This window comes from Diaporthe batatas (genome assembly GCF_019321695.1).
Source record: "Diaporthe batatas strain CRI 302-4 chromosome Unknown Contig00017, whole genome shotgun sequence".
NCBI lineage: Eukaryota > Fungi > Ascomycota > Sordariomycetes > Diaporthales > Diaporthaceae > Diaporthe > Diaporthe batatas.
Genome location: NW_025408564.1, coordinates 564,029 through 589,328, shown reverse-complemented (window position 1 = coordinate 589,328; position 25,300 = coordinate 564,029). Strand labels below are relative to the sequence as shown.

Genomic DNA, 25,300 nt, shown 5'->3' with positions numbered 1-25,300 from the left:
TAATAAATTAAATAATCTCCTCTCTTAACACCCTTTATTAAAAAAATAATTAAAATTCTTTTAATTTATTACTCTATTTTTAAAAACTATAAATATTAATAAATTAAAATAAAATAATTAAAAATAATAATAAAAATATATTTATATAATTTAATTTAATATAACTCTTTATTATAAAACTATTAAATTAAATAATTATTAAAATATTAATAAAAACTAATAAAAAAGGTTTAAAATAATATTTATAATTAATTATTTAAAAATAATAAATTACTTTAAAAAACTTTAATTTATATATATAAACCTTTTTTATAAAATATATATTTATTATAAATAAGTTTTAAATTTTTTATTATTTTAAAAATTAAATATATAATAATAATAGTTTCTATAATTTTTAAAAATTATATAAATTAATAATTTATAATAATAAAAATAGTTAAATAAAAACTTATTATAATTAAATAATTAAAAAAATCTTCCTTTTAAATTATATTAAAAATCTATTTAAATAATACATTTTTATAATTTATAAATACTATATATATATTATAATTAACTTTATATAAAAATACTTTTAAATAATATTTATATTATTTTTTATTAATTATTAATTTATATATACTTTAATTATTTAATATATTAATTTTTAATTTATTTAAAACTATTTTTAAAAATATTTATAATATTAAAATAATTATAATTTTTATTAATAATTATAAAAAATTTCTTTATTATTATTATAAAATATATATTAAAACCCTTATAAAATTAAATATTTAATTTAAATAATAAATAATTAATTTATAATTATTCTTTAAATATAAAGTTTTAATATATATTTTATTAAAACTATAGTAAACTATAATATTAAGTATAATAGTATAGGTTAAAGAAGGTTTAAAGGTCTATTAAGTTTAGATTTAATATAAAACTAATTTTTACCTCCTTTTAAAAAAAAATAAATAGGCTTTACTTTTCTTTTAATAGGCTTTAAAAAGAAATATAACTAAATATTAAAATACTTTTAGGATACTTCTTTATAGCTTTTATTTAATTATTATAATTATACCTCTTTCTAAAAGGCTATTTTTAACTATTATTATTAATTAATATTAGTTATTTTTATTTATACCTTTTAAAAACCTTTTTATTTACTATTATTAATTAATTTTAATAATTTATTAAATCTTTTAATAGTTTTTATTATACCTTTATAAAAATATAAATTAAATAGCCTTCTTTTTAAGCAGTTATCTTTCTCTCTTTATTTTTACTTTTTCTTTTCTTTAATAACTAACCTTATTAAGCTTTTAATAAATTTCCTTTTTAGTTTTTAATATCCTTTTTAACTACTTTATAATTATTATAAATATTATTAATATATTTAAATAGTTTAAATTAAATAGTTTTTAAGGGTTTTTAATAGTTTTTATTAATTAAAATCCTTAATTAATAGTTTTATTTTTAATTAATAAATTTTTTATTATATAACTCTTTCCTTTTTTAATAATAATTATAATATTTATAAATAGTCTTCCTTTTTAATAACTTTATATACTATTTTTATTACTCTTTATTAAATAGTAAAATAGGTCTTTTTATAAAAGTTTTATTAAATTAAATTTAACTTTTAAAGGCTTTAATAATAATTATACTAACCTTATTACTTTTAATATTAATAACTCTTTCTTTTAAGCTATTATAATAAAAATATAAGTAATAATAAAGTTTTTAAAAGCCTTTTATTAAAATAATAAATAAAAACTTATAATTACTTTATATAACCTTTAAATTTATTAAAAGTAATTATAAAATTACTATTTTATTAAAAATTTAAATAAAAGGTTTATTAAAAATTCCTTAAACTTTTAAAAATTCTTTTATCCTTTATAAAGTCTATTTAGCTTTTAACTATTTTCTTAAAATTAAAAATATATTATACTTTTTTTTATAAAAATATAAAAGGACTTTTATAATTATTAATTTATTTAACTATTTATATTTAAACTTTAAAAATATAAAAATATAAAATTAAATAATTAAATTTTAAATACTTTATAATATATATATATATACTTTTAAAGTAGGTTAAAAATATTTAATTATTATTATAAAAGAATATTTTTATATTATTATTAATTTAAAAGGTTTTTATTATAATTAATATATTATAAAATATTATTTATTTTATATTTTAATAAATTTATTTTATATTTCTTATTAAATTATAAGGTAGTTAATTTTTTAAAAGAATTTTTAATTATTAATTTAATTTTTAATATTTATTTTATAAAAATTTTTTAAAAGGAATTATAAATAATATAAAACCTTTATTTTATTAATTTAAATAAATAAGTTTATAATTTTATAACTTTAATTAATTAATATTTTAATAAATATATTTTTAATAATTTTAATAATAATTTAATATTTTAAAAAATAAAAACTTTAAATTTAAAAATAATTTAAAAGAATAAAAAATAATAAATTTTAATATTTAATATAAACTATTTAATATTTATTTAAAGGATAATATTAATTTATTTTAAAATAAAGAAATTATAAAGGTTAATATTTTTAAATATAAATTATAATAATTTTATATTTCCTTTAATTAATAAAGTTTAATTTAAAAATAATTTAAATAATATTTATAAAAAGATTTTTAAGAATTTTATAAATAGTTATTATAATATAATATATTTAGTTTTATAAATAATAAATTTTTAATTTAATATATTTTAATTTAAAAGTTTTTAAAGGTTATAAATATAATAAATAAAGCCTTTAATTTATAACTTTAAAAATATTTTTATTACTTTAAAAGATAATTTATAAAATAAAATAACTTTTTTAAAAGTTAATTAAATATATTATAGTTAGTAATTAAAATTATAAGGGTAATATTTAAAGTTTTTAAAGTAAAATAATAATATTTCTTTATATTATTTTTTAAAGTAAATTTTAATTTATTATAAGTTTAAATAGTTTAAAAATAGTTTATTTTAATATATTTTATACTATTTTTATAATAGCCTTTTAATTTTAATATTATAATTAATTAGCTTTTTAACTATTAATTAATAATATTTATTTTTAATATTTATTCTTTAAATACTTTATTAAACCTTTATAGTTTATTTATTTAACTTTTATTTTTTATTAATCCTTTATTAAGTTTATATTTTACCTTTATTAATTTATTATAAAGTTTTTATAAATTATTTATTAATTATTTATTTTATTATTATTTATATTATTAATTATTTATTAATATATATTTTTATTATTTAGTTATTATTTATTTATCTTTTATTTATTATAATTTAAATAATTTTTCTTTTTAATTTTTATTTATTTATTTTTAAATTCTTTTAAAGATATTAGAGTTTTCTCTTTTTATAATATTTTTAAATAGTTTTATTTATAAATATTTTATTCTTTAATATTTAAAAGTTATACTTATTTAGTTATTCTTTTATTTTATTAAATAGTAAAAGTATTTTTAATTTTTAATAATTTTAAATTTTTCTAATTTTTATTTAACTTATTTATTTTTAAATTTAATAAATTTATAATATTTTTATAAACCTTTTAATATTTTAATTATTTATAATTTTAATTAATTTATATAAAAATATTATATATTTAGAAATATTTTTAAAAGGATTAAATTATAAATCTATTTATTAACTTAAATTAAAATTTTAAATAAATTAACTCTTTATAAGGTTAGTTTTTATTTTTTAAATAAAAATATTTAATTATTAAAAATATTTATTTATTAATTTTAAATTATTTAAACTAATAGTATATATTATAATTTTAAGTTTAAATTTTAATTACTTTTATTTAATTCTTTTAATATTTTATATAAATTTATTAAAGCTTTTTAATTATTTTTATTATTAATATTTTTTATAATATATTATTTTTAATAAGTTATTAATTATATAAAATTATAAAAAGAGTTTATATTTTAATAATATTTTAAATAAATTTATTTTAATTATTATATTTTAAATTAAATTATATATAAAAATATAATATATAATAATTTTAATTAATTTTAAGTATTTTTAATTATAAATAATTTAAAATATTATTTTAAAGTTTAATTTATTTTTAATTTATTTATTACTTTATAAATAATAAATAATAATATAATAGTTTTTAATATTATTAAATTTATATAATATTTTTAAAATTATTTATAAAATTATATTTTAATTAATAATAATTTTTATAAAATTTTTATTTATATTTAATCTTTTATAAAAGATTTTATTAAACTTTATAATATTTATTATTATATAAATTAAAAAACTTATTTTAATAAAATAATTTATAATTACTAAAATTAAATTTACTTTTTATTATTTATAATAATAGTTAAAAATCTAATTATAAAGTTTATATTAAATTTATATAAACTTTAATAAAATTAATAATAAAATAAACTTTTATATAAATAATAATATAATATAAATATATATTAATATATTATATAAAAGTATATATATTTTATTATAAAGATTTTTAATTTAAATTATTAAAAGTACTTTTAAAAGTTTATATTTTTATTTACTTTTAATATTTATTTAATAAATTATTATAATAAATTTATAAAATTTTTATTTTAAAATTTTTATTTTAATATATATATATATTTTTTTAATAAAGGAATTTATTTTAAATTTTATAATTAAAGTTATTTAAAATAGTATTATTTAAAATTATATTTTTAACTATAATTTAAATTATAAAATTTTTTTAAATTTTATAAATTAAATTTATAAATAAAAGTAAGACTTTAAGTATATTATATTAATATTAAATATATATATTTAAATTTAAACTTTTATTATAAATTATTTTTATAAAAGAGTTATAAATTTAAGTTAATATTTTATTAAAAGAAAATATTTTTAAAATTTTATATATTATAATACTTTTAATTATAATTTAAATTTTAATTTATTATTAATTTTAAATAAAATTATAAATTCTTTTAATAATTATAATTATTTTTAATTTTAAAGTTAGAATTTAACTTATATTTAAAGGTTTTTCTTTTAATATATAATTAAACTTTTTAAAATTTATTAATTAAATTAGTTTTATTAAAGTAATATTTAATAATAAAATTAAACTTAATTAAATATATTAATTATTAAACTTATTTTTAAATTAATTTATTTTATTTTATAAAGTTATAAAGATTATTATAATTTAAAAATAATAATAAATTTTTAAATTTTTAAAGTATTATTATTAATACTTAAAGTTATTAATAATAATATTTAATTTTTTATTATAAATTATTTAATTAAATTTTATATTAATAAACTTTTTAATTAAAAGTAATAAAATATTATTAAAATATATTTTAATAATATATTTTTAAAAATTATTAAGTAGTTATTTTATTAAAAATATTATATTTAATTTAAATATAAAGTATTAAATTATAATATTAAAGTAAAAATATTTATTAAAATTTAGCTTTAAGTTTTTAAAAGTTTTTAAATTTTTAAATTTTTAAATATAAATAGATTAATTTTATTAGGTTTTAACTTTATTTTATATTAAATAATTATTTATTAAAAGATTAAATAATTTTAAAATATTTTTAATAAACCTTTAATAGAAATTATAAAATTTAAAAACTTAAATATTATAATAGATAATAAAATAGATTATTTTAAAATAATTTTAATTTAATTAAAATTTATTTAAATTCCTTTTTAATTAAAAATTTTAAAATTTAATTTCTTTTAAAAAAGTTATATTTTTAAAATTTTATAAAGTTTAATTAATAATAATTAATTTATAATTATTTAAATATATTTTATATTTTTTATTTTTAAAAATTAAAATATTATTTAAATAAATAATTATATAAATATTAATATAGTTATTTAAAACCTTTATAATAAATAATTAAAATATAGTAGAGGTATTAATTAATTTAAATAATATTATTTTAAATTTATAATAACTATAATAGATATAAAATATAATTTTTATTTATTTTTTAAATATAAATTTAATAATAAATATTTATTAAATTAATTTTTAAAAATATTTTATATTTAATAATTAATTTAAAATTTTAAAACTAATAATAAAAGTAATAATTTTTAATTATTATTTTATTAAAGGTTTAATAGTTAATATAGAGTTAAAAATATTATTTTTTTAAAAATAAATAAAATTAAAGCCTTTATTAAACTTTTATTAAAGGTAATTTATTTAATTTTTAAACTTTTTTAATTACTTTTAAGATTTTTAACTTTTTTAATAATAAATAAAAAGTAAAAAATAATAATATTTCTTTTTAATTTAATTATATAATTTACCTTTTTTAAAAATGGAATTTTTATTTTAACTTTTATAAAAACTTTTAAACCTTTTAATTATAGATATAATTAAAAGATTAAAGGGTAACTTTTCTCCTTTATTTATTCCTTTTAGCTTTTATTAATTTTTTATTATTTAAATTAAAAGGTTATTAATTAAAAAATAATATAATAATAAATATTTTATTTTTAATTTTTATAAAAATTTTATAATTTATTAAATAATATATAAATTATTTTATTAAAATTATTAATTTTAAATAACTTTTAATTTTATTTAAAATATTATAAATTTAAAGTTTTTAATAATAAAATAAATTTAAAATATTTTTAATTAATAATAAATATTTTAAACTTTTTTTAATTTTTAAAATAATTTTTAATTAAAAGGGATTTAAAACTTTATAAATAAATATTAAAATATAATTAATTTTTAATTAATATTAAAGATTTTATTAATTTTTAAATTAAATTCTTTTATAAAAATATTAATTAAAATTTATTTAAATTTAAATATTAAAGTTAATTTTAATATATTTTTAGCTTTATATTATAATTATTTTCTTTAAAATTATAAAAATATTATAAACCTTTATTATTTTCTTTTTTTAATTCTAATTATTAATTTAACTTTTTTATTTTAAATATTATTTTAATAGGTAATTAAAATAATTCTTAACTTTTATTTTTACTTTATTTTTAATAACTTTTTAATTAATAATTATTATAACTTTAAATTTAATTTATAAATATTATAACTTTTATTAATATTAAAATAGTTTAAAATATAATAATAAATATTATTATAATAATAATAAATAATTAGTTTTTATTATTATTAAAAGAATTAAGTTTTAAAATAGTTTTAAAGTTACTTTTTAAGTATTTTAATTAAATTAAATATATAAACCTTTATTTTAAAATCCTTAACTTTAACCTTTTATATATAATAAACCTTAAGTTCCTTTAAAAACTATAATATTATTTTAAAAGGCTCCTCTTATTTTTTATTAAGGGTTTTATTATTTCCTTTATATTTTATTTTTAGTTTTATATTTTTTTAATTTATTTAAATATATTAATTTAAATTACTTAAATAATTTTAACTATTTTATTTTTAATATTTAATAAATTTAAAGTATATTTAATTTAATTTTTAAGGAAATTTAATTTTATAATTTAAAAGAAAGAATTTAACTTAAAATTATTACTTTTAACTTTTATTTTAACTTTAAGTTTTAAAATATTAATAAAAATTAAAAGTTTTAATTTTTTATTAATAAATAAAATTAATTATATTTTAAATAATTTTAAAAATACTTTAAAAGTTTTTTAAAATTATTATTAAAAGTTTTAAATTTATTTTATTTATAATAATTAAATATAAATTTATTTCCTTTTTTAAATTTTATATAAATATTTTAATAATTTTAATATTTTTATTAATATAGTTAAATATATAAATTATTTTTATTTTATTATTATAAAGAAATTATAATTAAAAATATAAATTTTTAAGTTTATTATTTAATTATTATATTATTATAAAGTATAAATTATAAATAATAAAATAATATTAATTAGTTTTAAATTTTTAATTTAATTTTTAAAATAATTTTAATTACTTTAAGAGTATTTATTTTTATTAAAAATTTAATTTTATTTTTATTTTTAAGTAAAGGTATTACTTATTAAAGGGGTATTTAAACTCCTTTTATTATTATTTAAACTTATTTAAGACCTTTTTTTTTAATTATTTATTTTTAATAGTATTATAAATAGTATAAAAAGAAGAATTAAAATTATAATAAGTTATAATATTAGGTATAATAATATAGGTTAAGGGAGGTTTAAAGGTTTATTAAGTTTAGGTTTAATATAAGATTAATTTTTACCTTTTTTTAAAAAAAGGTAAGTAGGCTTTACTTTTTTTTTAATAGACTTTAAGAAGGGGTATAGCTAGGTGTTAGGGTGTTTTTAAGGTGCTTTTTTATAGCTTTTACCTAACTATTATAAAAACTAATAAATTATTAAAATAAAAAAATTAAAAAAACTATTATTAAATAAAATAATATATATTTTTATATTAAATAATATTTTTATTAACTTTAAAAGATTATTTTTAAAACCTTTAAATAATTATAAAAATTATATAATATAATAGTTAAATATATTTATAATAAATATTTAAACTTTATATAATAACTTTTTTTTTATAAAATTTTAAAAAATTAAAATTAAAAAGATATTAATTTAATAATATTTATAAAAAAAGTTTAAAAATTAAAATATTAATTAAAAATTAATAAAGTAATTTAAAGAAAGAAAGTTTAATTTAATTTAAATAAATTATTTATAAATATTAAAATAGTTTAATAAATTTAAATTAAAATTAAATAAATATTTAAAGAAAGTAATAAAGATAATTAATTAAAAACTTTAACTATTAAAAAGGATAAAATTATAGTAGTGGTATAGATAGGGTTAAGGTAAAGGGGTAGTTAAAGGAGGGGGTGGTTGGATTTAGGTGACTATTGAAATGTGGGCTGGGGACGTTATTAAAATGTACGCGTTGCCTCCCACCACGGTGGCTTGGAGGCACGCATCACCCGGAACCTCGATCTTCAAAGCGGCATGCTCTACTTGAGTGCTATGGTCTGCGGTGGCGTCAAACATCGGTTGGGCGGTGCAAATTATTCAAAATGTTCAGTAACCGCTCAAGTGACACAACTTGCTTAACCGCGACCAAAACATCGCCGAGGGTATAAGCTGTACAACTTTGGCCCAGCCGCCAAAGTTTACATGCTTCAGTGTTCTACTTCGTGGTTATTATCGATGGCACGTTTTATCACTACATTCACTGTTCAGCTGGTGAGAAACGCCTTGTTCCATAATATGGATAATATAGGTCGGTAAGTGACCAGTAATTTAGCGGCGTTTACTTGTTCTGAGGTTGCATTCAACGGCCTGTTGGCCCAGACAGAGTTGCAGTCAACCGCCACCAACGTTCATGAGTGGAGCACATGCGTTGAACGGCCATTGCCTCGGCATCCAGTCAGATGCTTTCGCCCCTTGGCTTGCCATCCAGTACAAACTCAACACCGTGACACCAACGGATCTAGCCGCCCAGACTGGTCTCTTCAGCCTTGCCATTCCCAACAACCATGGCGCCAGACGACAGGCCTCAGACTACTGCCCCTTTCGCTGAGGCAGTAAAGGTGGAGAAGCTGGACTCGAACACGTATCGCGTTCATCTCCACGAGGACTACTGCATTGGCTCTGGTATGCAAATCCTGTTGTCCGACCACGCAGCCTGGCACGTCGATGAAGTGAAGCCCCGAGGCGTGTCACTGCATGAGCCACCCATTGAAATAGCTGCTAACACACAATTCTCGTAGTCCCCAATGGCGGCTACACAGCCTCATGCATCCTGGCCGCCGGCCGCCTGCACCTCCAGTCACGCAGCCAGCCGGACGCGTTCACAGCACACTTTGAGTTCCCCGGGCGGACGGCACAGGGGCCCGCCATCATCACAGCAGACGACATCAAGCTCGGCACCCAGCTGTCCACGCTGCAGCTGACCCTGTGGCAGGGCGGCCTACAGCCCACGGCGCCGTGGATCACGCCGGGCGCCTCGCGGCGGACGGTGCTCGCGTACGCGACCCTCGCAGACCTGCGCGGCATGTCGGGCATCTCCCTCGAGACGGGCTGGGGCGCCTCCCCCGCGGCCGCGCTGCCGGGCCCCACGCCGGACTTTGGCGCGCTCCTGACGGGGCGGTCCGAGGCCGGGGCCGGCGACGGGTTCTGGGAGGAGCAGGTCACCCCGCCGAGCAAGGTCTTCCGCTCGCTGCAGAACTGGCGCTTCTTCCTGCCCCGGGGCGGGGCCATCGAGCCCGGGTTCGTGGACATGTGGGCCTGCCGGTCGAACCGCGAGCCCGTGACGCAGGCCGCGCTGGCGTACCTGGTCGACTCGTTCCCGTACAACATCCACATGTACCTCATGTCGCCCGAGCTGAGGGCGCTCTTGCAGACCCCTCGGGGGGGTGAAGGGGGCGGCGGCGGCGGCGGCGGCGGCGACGCGAGGGCGGAAGACCTGCACAACAAGAACGAGCAGCGCGCTGAGCTGTGGTTCCCGACTGTGGTGTTGAACCTGGAGGTGAAGACGGCGCTGCCCGAGGAGGGGCTGGACTGGTTTGCCGTGCGGGTGCAGTCAAAGGTGATCAAGGACGGCAGGTTTGATACGGATGTGATGGTGAGGGACAAGAACGGCGAGGTGGTTGCGTTGAGTCAGACTGTGTCGATGATTGTGAGCATGGAGAGGAATACGGCTAGAAAGGGTGCCGCGAAGGCGTCTCTGTGATGGGTCAATTCATGCCGTGCTAGAAATTAGAAGCCCAATTCAAAGGTGTTCTGCAGTCTGGCCTGGGCCGTAAAGAGATCAAGACAACCGTGGGAAAACCTCAGGCTCGAGTCCTGCTAAAGCAACCTTGGAACGGTAATGTAAGGCAGCACTGCCATGGATCTCGAAAACTGTCGCCTCAGATCGAGGGATTAGCATTTCCTGGGTTTTTTATGAAGCGGCAGGTCAACCTTGGAAAGGGTGAGTGATTACTTTGAGCGACTTCTGTTAGTTACCGAAGAAGAAGCCTATTCAAAGATGTTTTGAGAGACCTCTCCAGGATCAAATGGTGATCAGGACACTGGCGACATGACATTCGACGCGTGAAGGCTGACATGGTAAACAAGAACACGGTGGTGAGTTGACATGAAGCTGAGTCCCTATCTTTGTGCATTGTCCCCAGATTTGAGATTTTCATCCCATATCACTCCGCCAACCAGGCTGGCTGGACTTTCCGACTCAGCTGTAGGACCTTTTGAATCGTCACTTACCTGTGCTGTAGTTGGCGTGGCGACCATGCGTACCTGTTTTTCTTCAACCCAGCCAAAGCTGTCCTTCTGCGTCTTCCTACTTCCACGTCACACAACAACATTCAACAACACCACCATCACATCGAGAAGCATTTCCCACATGTGCAGAGCTTGCTTGACCATCATACCAAGCTTAACTCACAATCATCAACCTCATCGTCATTCCATGCCGTCCAGGATGGCAGCCATCAAGAAGCCCTCGTCCGAGAAGAAGCCCAAGGCCACCCCCAACACCAACCCCTTCGGCCTCACCACTCGTGAGATCGAGATCATGATCTGCGCGTGGAAGTGCCTCGACGAGGTGGGCAAGGTAAGCAAGCATCAGGATCCCCCCGACACCACATCACATCACAATCCAAGCAAGACAAACACAGCGCCACACACATTTGGTGTCATCCGTCCGACTGTTTCCCTCCCAACCATCATCATCACCACTAGCATCATCACCACCTTCATCATCAAGACGCGCCCCTCACAGACAAAAAAAAAAACAGATCGACAAGGAGCTCCTTGCCACCCTGACCAATCTCGGCAACGGCGCCTCCGCCGGCCGCTCGTTCCGCAAGATCATGGCCACCATCAAGGAGGCCAAGGTGGACCCCGCCCCCGGCACCCCAGGCACTCCCACCCCAGGCGGCAGCGGTGATGGTGCCGCCGCCGCCGCCGCCGCCGTCGCGGCCGCCAACCCCGACTCCCCGTCCCTGCTCGCCTCCGACAAGAAGGGCAAGAAGAAGGCCGGGGCCGGCCGCAAGCGGGTCCTGAACGAGACGGAGGAGTCCCCCCACCACGGCAGTGGCAACGAGGAGGGCGTGAAAAATGAGAGCGACGGTGCGGAGGAGAGGCCCAGGAAGATCCCCAGGCTCGTCCTCGGACAGCCCGTCGTCACCCTCAAGAAGCTCGAGGCCGCTGAGGGCGGCGGCTCTGAGGAGCTGGAGGCTGGGGAGGCCTAGGCTGGATCGGAGATGACGGATCACTTGGGGCGGGAGCGATCATTCCGGATGGACTTGTTCTGGGACTTTCCCACCTGGGCTGATATGGTACTGGACAGGGTGATATTACTCTGAGTGGGAACCACTGGTCCAGTTGTACAGTATGGGTTTTGCGTTGGACTTTTCTCTTTTTATCATCCCTATGCCTTATGAGGCAATGTCTTGGAGGGAGATGAATCTGGCCGCACTGCGTACCACACAATCGCGTGGCGGTTGCTACCTTGGTAGATGAAACAGGCAGATGCGATCATTATCTACGGCCATGAATGGACACAAACCTGGCATTTCTTAACAGACTTTTCGCAAGTAAACCGTGAAACCTAGCCCCGTTCCTCATTGAATTAAACAAACTCAAAAGTGACGGCATGTCATCTGATGTCCTACTTCGATCGAAGAGGCACGAGCACCAGACAGCCTGGTTCGTCGCGGCATCTTTGACACCTAAACCATGGGTCATTACTCACTACACAGATATACCCAATGGTGTCCGGAACCAGGGTGTGTAGGTCAAGCCTACAAGAAAAGGTCCTGAGGCAGCAAGTCAAACCGCTTTTGCAAAACTGCCCACCAACCCAACCTTACACCTTGGGCTTGACACTAGAGCCACCTAGCCCGAGCGGTCACCTCACGCCGAATCTCAAGCGCTCTCATTTTTTGTCACGAGCACAAAATTCCAACACTCAATTTTTTTTAAAAAAAAGTTCATTGTTTCATTGCATAACGAGGTAGGCATTTGTGCCCACCGGCATCTCTCAAAAGTTTCCCTAGGCACAGTCTTGTTACCTAGGTACTCTAGTATACCAACCAACGCACCCTAGGCGTCCTAGGTACTCAGCGAAGCTGGGGACAGACAATTCTAGTTTTGGGTCCCAAGGACTCTATGACACTACGCAAATCGGGAATATTCAAAGCACCAGAAAATGAAAAAAAAAATATAAAACACAGGACTTTACATGGCAGGCCGCTGCAATTCTTAACTTTCAACACTCTTCTCATCACAGATCAAGACCTGCACGCTGCAGTAAGACTCAGCGTCTTTGACCCAAACATCCCATCCTCGGAAATCAGAGGGCCGGAAAGTGTACTTATCTCTGGTTTCTCGGTCAAGAAAACGGTCGAGAATAAACCTATCACCACAACCAAAGGCCGGACTGTCATCCCCCCCTCTAACTCACACATCTATCCAGTCCACCAAAGAAACAAACACCACGCAGGCCAAACCAGCAAACATGGGCCTCCCCCTCTACAGCGCAACCCCCAAGTTGCCCAGGGACTTCCCGTACCAGCCAGAACCCAAAGCCTGGGCCCGATTCCTGGCCTGGGAGTCCACAGACCCCCTCACGGAGGATGACAAAAACAGCACCGCGGACGGCGGCAAACCCGTCGAGGAGCTCGACCTCCCCGAGGCAGAGGGCAGGCGCATGCAGAGGTGCAACCCGGGGCTCAAGCCGTGCACCAGGGCGACGGTCAAGGACGACAAGTACCTCTGCCACGGGTTCGTGAGGCTGCGGTGCCCAGACACCGGCCACGAGACCATCGTGCACCGAAGCGTGGTGCTGGAGCAGAGCAAGTGGATCAGGGACAGGGCAGCTGAGCCCGCCCCGAGTACGAACCGGACATGCTGGCGCGAAGACATGGTCGAGGATGCCCTCAGCGCGGCCCCGATCTGCATCCCCAGCCACATCAGATGGTGGCACGTCCTCTGGGCTGTCGATTACATGTACGAGGGCCGGGTCCCGGGGTTCCATCTGCTGGCCGGCGAGGAGTGGCCGGCGAGGTACGCGCTCATGCGGCCGCGGTCGATCGTATGGGGCCTTCTTGAGCTGTGGGAGGCAGGGCACTTCTTCGGGTTGGACGGGCTGAAAGAGCGGGCCGAAGGGGCGTTCATGAATTATTTTTACTATGGAATTGATGCGGCAGTCGCTGACCAATGCTCTCTCGTGGACCTTGGCTTTGCGCCAGCCTCGGCATTCGACTGGCGTCGGCCCCAACAACGCATTGGCTTTGAGTTTGTGCAGGCTGTTTGGAGGTTATACGGGGACCCAGATATGATTCCTCTGGATTACTTTCATATGCATATGGGCGAAGATGGGAAGTTTGTTAGCGACCTCACTGCTCAGGACAGGCATGCTGTTCAGGAATGGGCCCGCACCGTGTTCGACATAACAGACGTGCAGTATGACGGGGGCTATCCGCACAGACAGACCGTATCGGACGGACCGATGCCGCATTATCGGGCGGCCTTTAGGCCTATTATGATGAAAATGTGCGCAGATTTGTCCTGGAAAGACTTGTTCGAGCTGGGGTGGTTCCAAGAGACTGTGTCCAAGGAGGGCTCAACTTATGCGGTGGAGTTCCGGACAGCGCTGGACGAGGAGATGAAGGCGTCTCCAGATAGGTGGCCGATGGATGAGTACCTCGAGGTGCTGGACTGGTGCGAGGGGGTGCAACCTGAATGTTAGTCCTGGGTTGGCTGGAAGTGAAGCAAAGACCAGAGCAGATGTATGGTCAGTATGTAATGTCAACAGCATCAGAAGTAGTTAACAATTCCAGACTTGTCGTGAAACCTAATTCGATTCATGACGTGTGCGCCAGTCAACTGCTCAAGCATGTGTACCGACAGCATGGAAAGTTGACACGGACGCAGCCTTACAGCAGCTCGAGTCGTGGCTGGTCGGCAGAATGTTGACTGGCTGGGTTTAGGAGAAGATAGGCTGTGTAGCTAGCTGTTCAGGGGTAGGGTGGTGAGCATCCTATTCCCCGGAATTTGCCTATCAGGCTGGATCAAGTCGACGACGGGGATCAAGTGAGGCTAAACCACGCCTGTCGACACCATCGAACAAGTGGCATCGAGCCCCTGGGAGGGTGTGTGGCCCGTGTGGCTGGCAGTCAGGAACAGGTGGGGGGTGGATGGACGGCACATTACTTGTACATTGGCAGACTTGACTGACAGCCGGCGCCGGCACACTTGGGGATGGACGACGGATTTAGAGTTGCAGTCGGCTGGCAGATTGGGAGATTGCACGTGTGGTTTTGGGGGCCTTTTTCTCCAGCTTACTCCGTAGTTCCCCATTTGCCCATCCACCCATCCACCACCCTCTCCAGACCCCGACCAACAAGGCCAAAGACGGAAGCAAGGTGTGCCCGTCTGGCCCACGGCTGTTACGTCAGAGCCGCCCTGCGGCCCGAGCAACTCAGCGAGAGCAAAAGCTTGAAGCTTCTGATTGCCCCTCGCCTCGCCCTTTCCCATTTCGTCGCCTTGGCAGGGTTACTAGCAGTCAGTGGGCCGTGGTGGCCCGTAGCTTAGCACAGCACTTTCTATCAGCACCCAGCAGAAAAGGGGAAGGGCGGGGGCAGGCTGGAGCTTCTCCCGTCTTCCCTCATTCCTTCCTGTTGTCCCATGACGGATAGATAACCACCAGCCAACCTAACCTATGGGCTGTGTGCTCTCGTGATAGCTTCACCTGCGGGCTCTTTCCTCTCTCACTCTTTCCTGCACCTTTCTGCCCCTCCTCGTCATAACAAGCATAGATCGACCATTCTGTCCTGTGTGATCTGTCGACAGATCGTGTTCCTGACCAATTCGGTACGTCATTGGCCCACCTTGTGCGACCAGTTCCTTCCGTAACACGGCTTTGCTTTTCACTGTGCGTCGTCGTCGTCTGCCACTTGCTATTTTTGCTACTGCTGCTGCCCTGCTTGCCTGCGTGCGTTGCCTTGCGTCCCCTTTAATGTTACTGCACTGTCCTGTACTGTCTTTGTGTGTTTGGTTGTACCGAGTACTCCGTACCAGTACTTGTACGTGGTACCTCAGCACCTGCCACGCCTGCCACGCCTGCAGTCCGATTCCCTGCCCCTCGCCTCGAAACTCGCCTCGCCAATAGAACCAGCCCGTTGGGACTCGCCCCCCGCCATTACTCGCTGCTGCGCTCACCTGTATGTCATCGCGACTGGCATCCACCCGGCTCCATCTGCCAGTCTGCCCTGTCTGCGTGGTATTCTGTACGGTAGACTACCGCCAGAAAGAGCATTCTTGCTGAGCTGAGAGCAATGCTGGCCTGACTGCAAGGACCTGTCCTGGAGCCCACGACGACATCCTGTCCGCTTTATTGCTCGCTGCCAGGAATATTCTCCTAGTGTGCTGCACTGCATCACCTGTCTGTCGGTCGTTTTTGCATCTATCCGACCTTGGCGACTCTCTGCGTCGAGTCGGGACCTGCATCGACGACACAACGCATACCTAAAGTACCCAAAGTACCAATAGTACCTGCCTCCGTCCTCCACCGCCTCTTCGCCGTGTCTCCCGCCAGACCAGCAGCAACAAGTCAAGCAGGGCGGCCGTGCAGCGAGCCCAGACCATCCTCTTGTTCAGGGGCATTCTCCCTATTCGCATCGGAAGCGGGCCAACACGTTATCGAGTGCGCCATCTGCCCAGCCGAGTTGCCGTTGGTCAGCGCTTTCAAAAAGGGACGAGTGTGTGTGTCCACAACAAGCACGGGTACAGGCACAAGCAGGCTGGGCGGCTGGGCGGCTGTGGTGCTTGTGGTGCTGTGGGTGGGCTTCGACAGGGGCCAGGGCATGCAAGCAGGATCGACGAGTCTGACAAGGAGCAAAACGTCCTTGACCACGGCGAGCCAGTCCGCCTCAGCCAGTCCGCTTCAGCCCCACGGGCACATCATACTACCGTCCAACACCCCACCACGGCCTGGAACAGTCTCTACCGCAGCAAGCACTACATCTATGCGAGACTGCTGCATGCTGCAGCCGAAGCACTCGCGCCTCCTTCCACGGCCTTCGATCCCTCGGCTATACCCTCCCTCGACCTGCCCATTATTCTTGAGATTTCTGGTCTGGTCCTGGTCCTCTGGCCCTGCCTCCTCCTTCGTCCGGTCTCGCTACTGTCAAGACAGCCTGATAGGTTCTGCCGCCGAATCAGCTTGACTCTTTGTCACCTCATCTCCCCACTGCTTGCGCTTGTTCCAGTCACTTCTTGGTTATTTGCAATTCTTATCGTTAGCTTCACTTGTATTGCTCTGTTTGCTGCTCCCGTTGCATGAGTTGGTGTATTCAGTAGCCACAGTAGCCACCCTTCGCTTGTTAGTTACTCTCGAAATTGGTCCAAATTAACACGAGGTCACAATGGCAGACCAAAAAGGTCCGGGGAAAGGAGACGGCGCGGCCGATACGGGGCGCACAGTCAAGTTCTCCACTCTACCAACGAGGCCAGACGATTCAAGAACCCCAGGCTCCCAGAGGCCAAACCTCGACCGAGCCGTCACCCAGTCCGACCTTCTTGCTCACCACCAAGACTCCAACACCAACATTCCAGTCACCCCGGGAATCGGCGTTGAGACCTACGACTCCGGCACCAGCGCTGACTCCGCCGAATCCACCGGCAGCAACTACTTTTCCTCAAAACCACTCCCCCCCACCCAAGAGGCCGTTGCCTCCCCCAACGCCATCGACGACACCATGGCCGCCGAGCCCACCCCCATGACCGGCCATGACATCCTCCGCCGCATGAGCAAGGCCAGCCGCGGCAGGCGGCAGACCCTGAGCGAGATCAAGTCTGCCTATCCAGCCTTGTCGCTGAGCGGCAACGTCATATCTGCCACATTTAATATGCCGCACTCGCTGAGGTATCGCAAGGGAAACGACTGGGTGAGTACGCCGGCGCAGCTTCGCAGCTCCCCGAGGAGGCTGACGTTTTTGCTAATTTTGTTCGCCCTGCAGGAAATGAAAACCCGCCGTGGCCAATCTGCCCTCTTCGACGCCTTCGCGCACCTCTCCTCGAACGATTCCTCGTGGAACCACACCTGCGTCGCGTGGACAGGCGAGATCGAGGCACCATCCGAGCTCCCATCTCCCCCCGATACTCCTCCCATGACGACCACGAACCTACCTAGCCTGAACAAACTGTCCGCCCCGATTCCGGTCGACGTGGGCGCCGAGAAGTCCGCGCCCGCTCCTCCCTCGAAAGATGGGCTCTGGATCCCCAAGGAGGACATGGACAGGCTCGAGTACCAGCTGTCGCATGACAAGAAGATCAAGACGGTGCCTCTGTGGCTGGCGGATGACGCCGACGGCCAAGAGGACGGAATCATGCTCAAGGACCAGTCGAGATGGAGGCGCTATGCGGAGCACGATCTCTACACCCTCTTCCACTACAAGACCCAGATGCCGTCAGACGGCCGGAAGGAGCGCATCCACTGGGCCGACTACTACCGCATGAACCAGAAGTTTGCCAACAAGATCCTCGAGATCTACAAGCCCGGCGACGTTGTGGTGATCCACGACTACTACCTCATGCTCCTGCCCAGCATGCTGAGGCAGCGCGTGCCGCACATGTACATCAGCTTCTTCCTGCACTGCCCGTTCCCGTCCAGCGAGTTCTTGCGCTGCCTGCCGAGACGTAAGGAGATCCTGGAGGGCATGCTCGGCTCGAACCTGGTTGGCTTCCAGAGCTACAGCTACAGCCGTCATTTCAGCTCCTGCTGCACGCGGATATTGTCTTACCCCTCCGATACCGGTGGCGTTGAGGCATATGGCTCTCGGGTCGAGGTCGGGGTCTTTCCCATCGGTATCGATGCCGCTAAGGTTAAGTCCATGGCGTTTGCCGACGAGGTTAACGACAAGGTTAAGGCGCTCAAGAAGATGTATGCGGGGAAGAAGATAATCGTGGGCCGGGACCGATTGGACAGCGTTAGGGGCGTGGCACAGAAGCTAATGGCATTTGAGCGATTCCTCGAGCTGTACCCCGATTGGCACGAGAAGGTGGTGCTGATTCAGGTCACCAGCCCGACCTCGATCGAGGACAACTCGGAGGGCGACGAGAACAAGATCGCCAGCCGGGTCAACGAACTGGTCAGCAGCATTTCCGGCACGTACGGCCACCTCGGGTATGAGCCAGTGCAGCACTTCCCCCAGTACCTCAGCCAAGACGAGTACTTTGCCCTGCTGCGGGCTGCAGACATCGGATTGATAACCTCGGTCCGAGATGGGATGAACACAACCTCCCTGGAATACATTGTGGCCCAGCGTGAGAACCACGGACCCCTGATCCTGTCCGAGTTCAGTGGCACGGCGGGCAGCCTCAAGGATGCCATCCACATCAACCCGTGGGACCTGTCCGGTGTTGCCGACGAGATCAACAACGCACTCACAATGAGCGACGAAAAGAGAGAAGCCATGCACAAGTCCCTGTACCAGCACGTCACCACCAAGAACGTGCAGAGCTGGATCGGCGCCTTCCTGGACCGGCTGGTCGATGTGCTCGGCAGCTCCAAGAATACCATCTCTACCCCGCTTCTCGACCGCGCCCTGATGCTCAAGTCGTACAGGGCTGCCGAGAAGCGCCTCTTCATGTTCGACTACGACGGCACGCTCACACCCATTGTCAAGGAGCCCTCCGCCGCCATCCCCAGTGCACGTGTTATCAACACGCTGACGACCCTGGCGTCGGATCACCGCAACGCAGTCTGGATCATTTCAGGCAGAGACCAGGCCTTCCTCACGCAGCACCTGGGACACATCGACGAGCTCGGCTTCAGCGCGGAGCACGGAAGCTTCATGCGACACCCTGGCTCCAAGGAGTGGGAGAACCTGGCCGAGAAGTTCGACATGGGCTGGCAGTCTGAGGTGATGGATGTGTTCCAGGCGTACACTGACAGGTGTCCTGGTAAGTTAGTTCGGGTTTACGACGGGCCCGCCAGCTGAACCAAAACTAACCTCACTTGGACAGGCTCCTTCATCGAGCGCAAGCGATGCGCACTCACCTGGCACTACCGGCTGGCGGACCCCGAGCAAGGCCCGCACCTGGCGCACGAGTGCCACAAGGAGCTCGAGGCGACGGTCGGGCGCAAGTGGGACGTGGACGTGATGCCGGGCAAGGCAAACATCGAGGTCCGCCCCACGTTTATCAACAAGGGCGAAATCTCCAAGCGCCTCGTGCTACAGTACAACAACGAGATGAGCAACATCCCCGGCAGCGCCGTCTCCACCGGCAAGCCCAACAGCAACAAGGTCGAGTTCGTGCTGTGCCTGGGCGACGACTTCACGGACGAGGACATGTTCCGCGCCCTCAACGGCCTGAGCGCACCGCCGACGGACAAGGGCGAGGAGGCCAAGGTCGACGCGGAGAACGTGTTCACCGTCACGGTCGGGGCGAGCACAAAGGTCACCCTGGCCCGGTGGCACCTGCTCGAGCCCGAGGACGTCGTCGACTCGGTCGCGCTGCTCGCGGGCGTCGGGGCCCACGGCGCAAACGCGGCGGGCGGCGCGCTGAGCATGGGCGAGGTCAACCTGGCGGCGCTCAGCACCGTCGAGGGCCACGTGCCCGAGACCATCGAGTAAGAGGGGCGATACCCACCACTCATGACATCCAAGATAGACTCGCATGGGAATGTTTCGGTTTTGAGGAGTTCAGCCGGCGAAAGAATTGGTGGGCAATTGTGTGCAGGTGTGCGGAATAACTACGGCATCACAAGCGGCGGAGGTAAACGGGACTTTTTGTTGGGTCAGCAACAGCATTGATGGGCAAGCCTTTTTGCGTCTGTTTTGGGGGGGCGGACTTTTTCTATCTACACTTCCTCCCTGCCTCCCGCCCCTCCTCCCCTTCCCCCCCTGTTTTCTGTCTACACAGTTTGAGTTTGATTATTCACCACAGGGTATGACTAGAGTTCACTTTGATAGGATCCATCCCCCGGGCGAGGGGTGCAGATCAAGCAGGGCAAGCAGAGCCACACACGCGATAGATCTTAGACAGATGGCCTGGATAGAGGGCGAGAATCAGAGTTATTAATTATAAAGTACTTGGACTGCCTCTTATGTTGCTTTTGCATCTCCATCACGGATGACTGGTTATTTCATTTGGTACACAAATGATTTGTGGATTTGAGAGAAAGAGAGAGACAGAGAGAGAGAGAGATTGTGTGTGTGGTTATGGTTTCATGACGGGCCCACGGTTCACAGCTTAGGCGCGGTGTCTTGCTCCTTCACCCCGCCCCCTCTGAGCAGTCGGTCGATGTACTCGGTGATGGCTAGCACCTTCTCCTCCTGGAACCGCCGCCCGACCACCTGGACGTTGACGGGCATGCCGTGGTAGAGCTCTGGGTCGTCTGTTTCCCAGTGGGACAGAAGTCAGCAAAGGTTGCGCCTTGGGATGTGTGCAAGTATACCCTATCAGGATCCCGCGAGAACTGTAGGGGGGGTGAAGAGCAACAAGAAAGAAAAAAGAGGAAAGAAGGAGAAGAAAAAAAAGAAAGGCTTACAGTCCTGGTGGACCTTCTTGTTGGCCCTGACGTACTCGTCCCTGATGCCCTCTGGGATCTCGAGCGGGCGCACGACGTCGATGGCCTTGTCTGTCGTCAGGACGGGCAGCACGGCGGCGGTCTGGTCGTTTAGGACCACGGGGAGGGGATAGCCTGGGCATGTTAGTATGTATTCACGAGAGAAACAGAAAGAGACTAACCCACCAATATACCGAATCCCCCCGATCCGCGCAGCACTATACGGCGCAACAGGGGTGATGACAACATCCACCGCCCGGCCGGTATCATTCCCCTCGAGCTCCGCAGTCCCCATCCACCGCCGCAGACACTCCTCCCTGTACCTGCGGATGCGCACGTTGACGCGCTGCACCCCGTCCGCCCCCAGCGGCGGGCTCGAGGCCGCCTTCTTGTCCGGGTCGAACGCAGGCGGCATCAGGCGGTCCGCGGGCTCCCCCGAGGCGCGGAACTGCGCGTGCGCGTGGGACAGGTCCGCGTATGCCGCGCTGCTCCAGAGGTCGATTGCGTCTTGTGTGGCCCCCGCGTCCGGGGGGATGGGGACGACGGCGTGCCCCTGGGCCCGCAGGGCGGCGGCGACCGTCTCGACGGCGCGGAGGACGGGCGGGTGGGGGGTGACGACGCCGTCTGTGGGAGCGACCCCGACGACGAGCTTCTTCTCTTGTCTGGCGGCCTCGTAATACGCGTCCTGGCGCCACGGCATCTCGGCCACGAGCGGGTCGCGCAGCCAGGGCTCGTCGGCGAGGACGGCGGCCACGAGGGCGCGCAGGGCGGTCGCGTTGTCGCCTCCTGCTGCTGCCATGGGCCCCGCGGCGAAGCGCACGTCCGTGAGGGCCTCGAGGCCGCCCACCACGCTTGCGATCCCCGCGTAGGGGAGCCGGCCTGTGCTCGGGCGGAGGCCGTAGGCGCCTATGCCTGAGGCTGGCCAGCGGATCGAGCCGCCTGGGGTGGGTGGGGGGTGGGTGTTAGTTATTGAGCTGACAAGGACGGGGGCGATCGTATAAGGGGGGGGGGCATGCCGATGCTATATACTAGTAGTAGGTTGGTGCTGTCCTACTACTAAGTATCATCGTCCCTGGACTCAGAGAGAGATGAAGTAGACCCGAATCACGAGAAACACGCACCAATATCAGTCCCCAGCCCAAGCACGCTCCCCCTCAGCGCAAGCAGCGCCGCCTCGCCGCCAGACGACCCGCCCGCCGAGAAGCAGCCCCGCCGCAGCGGGCTGGCCACGTACCCGCTGACGGCGCCAAACGTCTCGGCCGCGAACGACGCCTGCGGCACCGCCGTCTTGACGTGGAACACGGCGCCCTGCCGCCTCAGCGCCGCCGCGATGACGGCGTCGCGGCTCGCAGGTCCATCCCCGGACCACGCCGTGAACCCCAGCGATGTTCCCACGCCCTCCAGGTCCACCGAGTCCTTGAGGCTGACGGGGAGGCCGTGCAGGGGCCCCAGGGGCGCCCTGTGCCGTGCAAAGTGGGCGTCGAGCGCCGACGCCGCGGCGAGCGCGGGCGCGAGGAGGAACTCGGACACGCACCCCGTCAGCTGGTGGGCCACGGCCGCGCGGTGGGCAAAGGCCGACGTCACGGCTGCCGCGGACCATGTCCCTGTTGTCGTGCGGGCCAGGATCCCGCTGACGGGCGCCTCGGTGATCTCGATCTCTCCTGGGCTTAGGAACTGCTGGATGAAGCCTGGGCTTGTCAGGTCTGCTGGGGCGGTGTCTAGGGTTGACTTTGGGATGTGCCATTCCTCTGGGATCGCTGCGAGGATGGCGTTGCGTTTTTGTTGGGCTTTGGAGCGCCAGTCTGTTGGTGATGGTGATGCCATTTTTTTGGGGGTTGCTTTTGTTAGTTGTTGTGTTGTTGTGATTTTGTTATACTTCAATGTTAGGACTGTGGTCGTTAGAGTCTACCTAGGTATGCTGTTTGCTGACGACCGTCCATGTTGTATGGTTAGTCCTGGGGCCCTCATTTTATATACATCCAAGCCTGTATACTAATTCATTGACAATAGGGCGCGGGACTGCATGTCAAGCAGGGCAATATGTCATCCTGCCCCATGCCGTGGTTTAATGCAAGGGTTAAGGTCTCTGGCGATGCGTCCATTCCCTCACAGTGGTATTCCAATTGCATGTCTATCAACGTAATTACTAGGCAGGGAAAGCGGATTATCCCCAGGAGCTTGCTTACACACACTGCAGTCTCGGGCCAGCTGTTGGGGGTTCTCTTGAGCCGCGGCATCCCATGTTATCTATACATAGTAGCTAGCGGGCTTTCCCATTTATCCCCCGCACGTAAGCCCACCCCTATCTGTACGACGTGCTGACACAGCGATATCACCGACAGCTCGGACTTACCAGGCCATAGGAAGCAGTCTGGCTGTCCTCGGCGGTCCTCCCCCTTTGCCTTGGAGTGAGGTTATCAAAGTTTTAAGGGTGTGTAACAATCTGACAATTCCTCTAAAAGACAAGTATTTACCCAGGTGACCATGCCGAACAACGCAGCTTTTTCTTTGTGGCTCAAGACCCGCCTGGACTATGGCAACGGGCGTCTTGGTATAGCGTTACTTATATAGATCTATCATATGGAGCTGGAGCTTGATGGCTCATCGGCCCGTCGGCGTTTGGAAGGGCGTGCTTCAATGTCGTCTGCGGATGTGACTTTTCGCTTGTCAACCCCCACTGGCAGTGGCATGGGATCATTCCTGAGATAATATAATTAGTAGAGCACTTTACGTGCAATGATTATATTGTGGGGCGGAAAACGCTGATGATGTGTCGACTCGCGGCGTATATCACAGACATTGTACAAGACTGGCGGGATACAACCCGAGCCTTGCACAAAAGCACAAGCAGCAGGATTAGGTACTCACGGGGATGGCACCGGCATCGCAAGTATGTCAGCGATTGAAATTCTGTCCTCTTCAGCAAAGTCCCTGTTGATTCCATCCGTGATGACACGTTCCAAATCTGCCAAGGTAGGCCGGTCCGCTGGGATATGAGCCATGGTCCAAGCAATCGCCATGCGTAGGTTTATGTCGTAGTGATTAAATGCATCGTCGAGGACATATCCCCCGTACTGTCATAATCATAATGAGTCAGCTATGGTAACTTATCGAGCCCAAGACAGCCCGTCAAGCCATCGGCACCAGTTTTCAATATTTTAATTACCGTGCCCATTTCATAGTCAGTCTCTTCCATCCCAGATATTGTTTGGGTTGTATATTCTGGCGGTCTATCGTAGAAGTTCTGCGTGACAAAACTGTACATGATCTGAAAGTCACATGACAGCAAAGTCAACATCCCAATGCACACATCAGCAATCCAAAATCTACGGGACTGGGGGTCTCTAACCTGCCCTACTTGATACAAATTGGTCCACGGTCCAAATTGTCCACCTGTGTTGTCGTCCTCAACCATTGATTCATAGCCTGTAAAGACTTCCCATGCCGCTGTAAATTGTTCCTAGGCCACGATCGTCATCACTTGGTCTGACCCCAAACTTCAAACCCACATCGGGCTCGGCAACGAGTGAGCTTCGACTTCGGCTATTTGACTTACGGGCGTGTGGCAGCTTGGCTTTCCCTTGATTCTGGAATTTACTGCTGCAGCGCTATGTCGATAGTCAACATTGTGTCCGCATCTGGTGAGGTGTGCGCGGGAATACAATACAATTTGTCTTTTGGGTCCGCGTCATCGGGAAACTGCGAAACGAATCCTAGGTCTATCACCTAT

The 25,300-nt window shown here is 39.9% G+C and overlaps 5 protein-coding genes across 5 annotated transcripts; 4 read left to right on the top strand and 1 right to left on the bottom strand.

Annotated features, from left to right (window-relative positions):
- The first annotated feature begins 9,391 nt into the window (after positions 1–9,391).
- Positions 9,392–10,781, top strand: KVR01_011953 (uncharacterized protein). Its single transcript, XM_044785180.1, has 2 exons — positions 9,392–9,647; positions 9,764–10,781. Exons 1-2 carry the CDS (start codon positions 9,530–9,532, stop codon positions 10,723–10,725), a joined length of 1,080 nt encoding a protein of 359 aa, XP_044639034.1. The 5' UTR covers positions 9,392–9,529; the 3' UTR covers positions 10,726–10,781.
- A 691-nt stretch (positions 10,782–11,472) lies between these two features.
- KVR01_011836 (uncharacterized protein) lies at positions 11,473–12,244 on the top strand (the record flags this gene model as incomplete). Its single annotated transcript, XM_044789599.1, has 2 exons — positions 11,473–11,604; positions 11,789–12,244. The coding sequence occupies 2 exons, from the start codon at positions 11,473–11,475 to the stop codon at positions 12,242–12,244; spliced, it is 588 nt and encodes a 195-aa protein (XP_044638917.1).
- Positions 12,245–13,512: 1,268 nt separating this feature from the next.
- KVR01_011925 (uncharacterized protein) lies at positions 13,513–14,745 on the top strand (the record flags this gene model as incomplete). The annotated part of the gene is made up of 2 exons (XM_044794811.1): positions 13,513–14,459; positions 14,532–14,745. 2 exons carry the CDS (start codon positions 13,513–13,515, stop codon positions 14,743–14,745), a joined length of 1,161 nt encoding a protein of 386 aa, XP_044639006.1.
- Positions 14,746–15,984: 1,239 nt separating this feature from the next.
- Positions 15,985–21,109, top strand: KVR01_012104 (trehalose-phosphatase TPS2). The gene is made up of 3 exons (XM_044794379.1): positions 15,985–17,944; positions 18,017–19,961; positions 20,025–21,109. Exons 1-3 carry the CDS (start codon positions 17,423–17,425, stop codon positions 20,633–20,635), a joined length of 3,078 nt encoding a protein of 1,025 aa, XP_044639185.1. The 5' UTR covers positions 15,985–17,422; the 3' UTR covers positions 20,636–21,109.
- On the bottom strand, positions 21,086–24,175 carry KVR01_011849 (uncharacterized protein; the record flags this gene model as incomplete). Its single annotated transcript, XM_044790660.1, has 5 exons — positions 21,086–21,399; positions 21,553–21,705; positions 21,757–22,509; positions 22,692–23,408; positions 24,172–24,175. 5 exons carry the CDS (start codon positions 24,173–24,175, stop codon positions 21,248–21,250), a joined length of 1,779 nt encoding a protein of 592 aa, XP_044638930.1. The 3' UTR covers positions 21,086–21,247.
- Positions 24,176–25,300: the final 1,125 nt, after the last annotated feature.

Coding starts and splice junctions, on each gene's coding strand:
- KVR01_011953 (XM_044785180.1), top strand. CDS start 9,530: ATGGCGCCAGACGACAGGCCTCAGACTACTGCCCCTTTCGCTGAGGCA. Junction 9,648..9,763: donor GGACTACTGCATTGGCTCTG/GTATGCAAATCC, acceptor CAATTCTCGTAG/TCCCCAATGGCGGCTACACA.
- KVR01_012104 (XM_044794379.1), top strand. CDS start 17,423: ATGGCAGACCAAAAAGGTCCGGGGAAAGGAGACGGCGCGGCCGATACG. Junction 17,945..18,016: donor ATCGCAAGGGAAACGACTGG/GTGAGTACGCCG, acceptor TTCGCCCTGCAG/GAAATGAAAACCCGCCGTGG. Junction 19,962..20,024: donor GTACACTGACAGGTGTCCTG/GTAAGTTAGTTC, acceptor TCACTTGGACAG/GCTCCTTCATCGAGCGCAAG.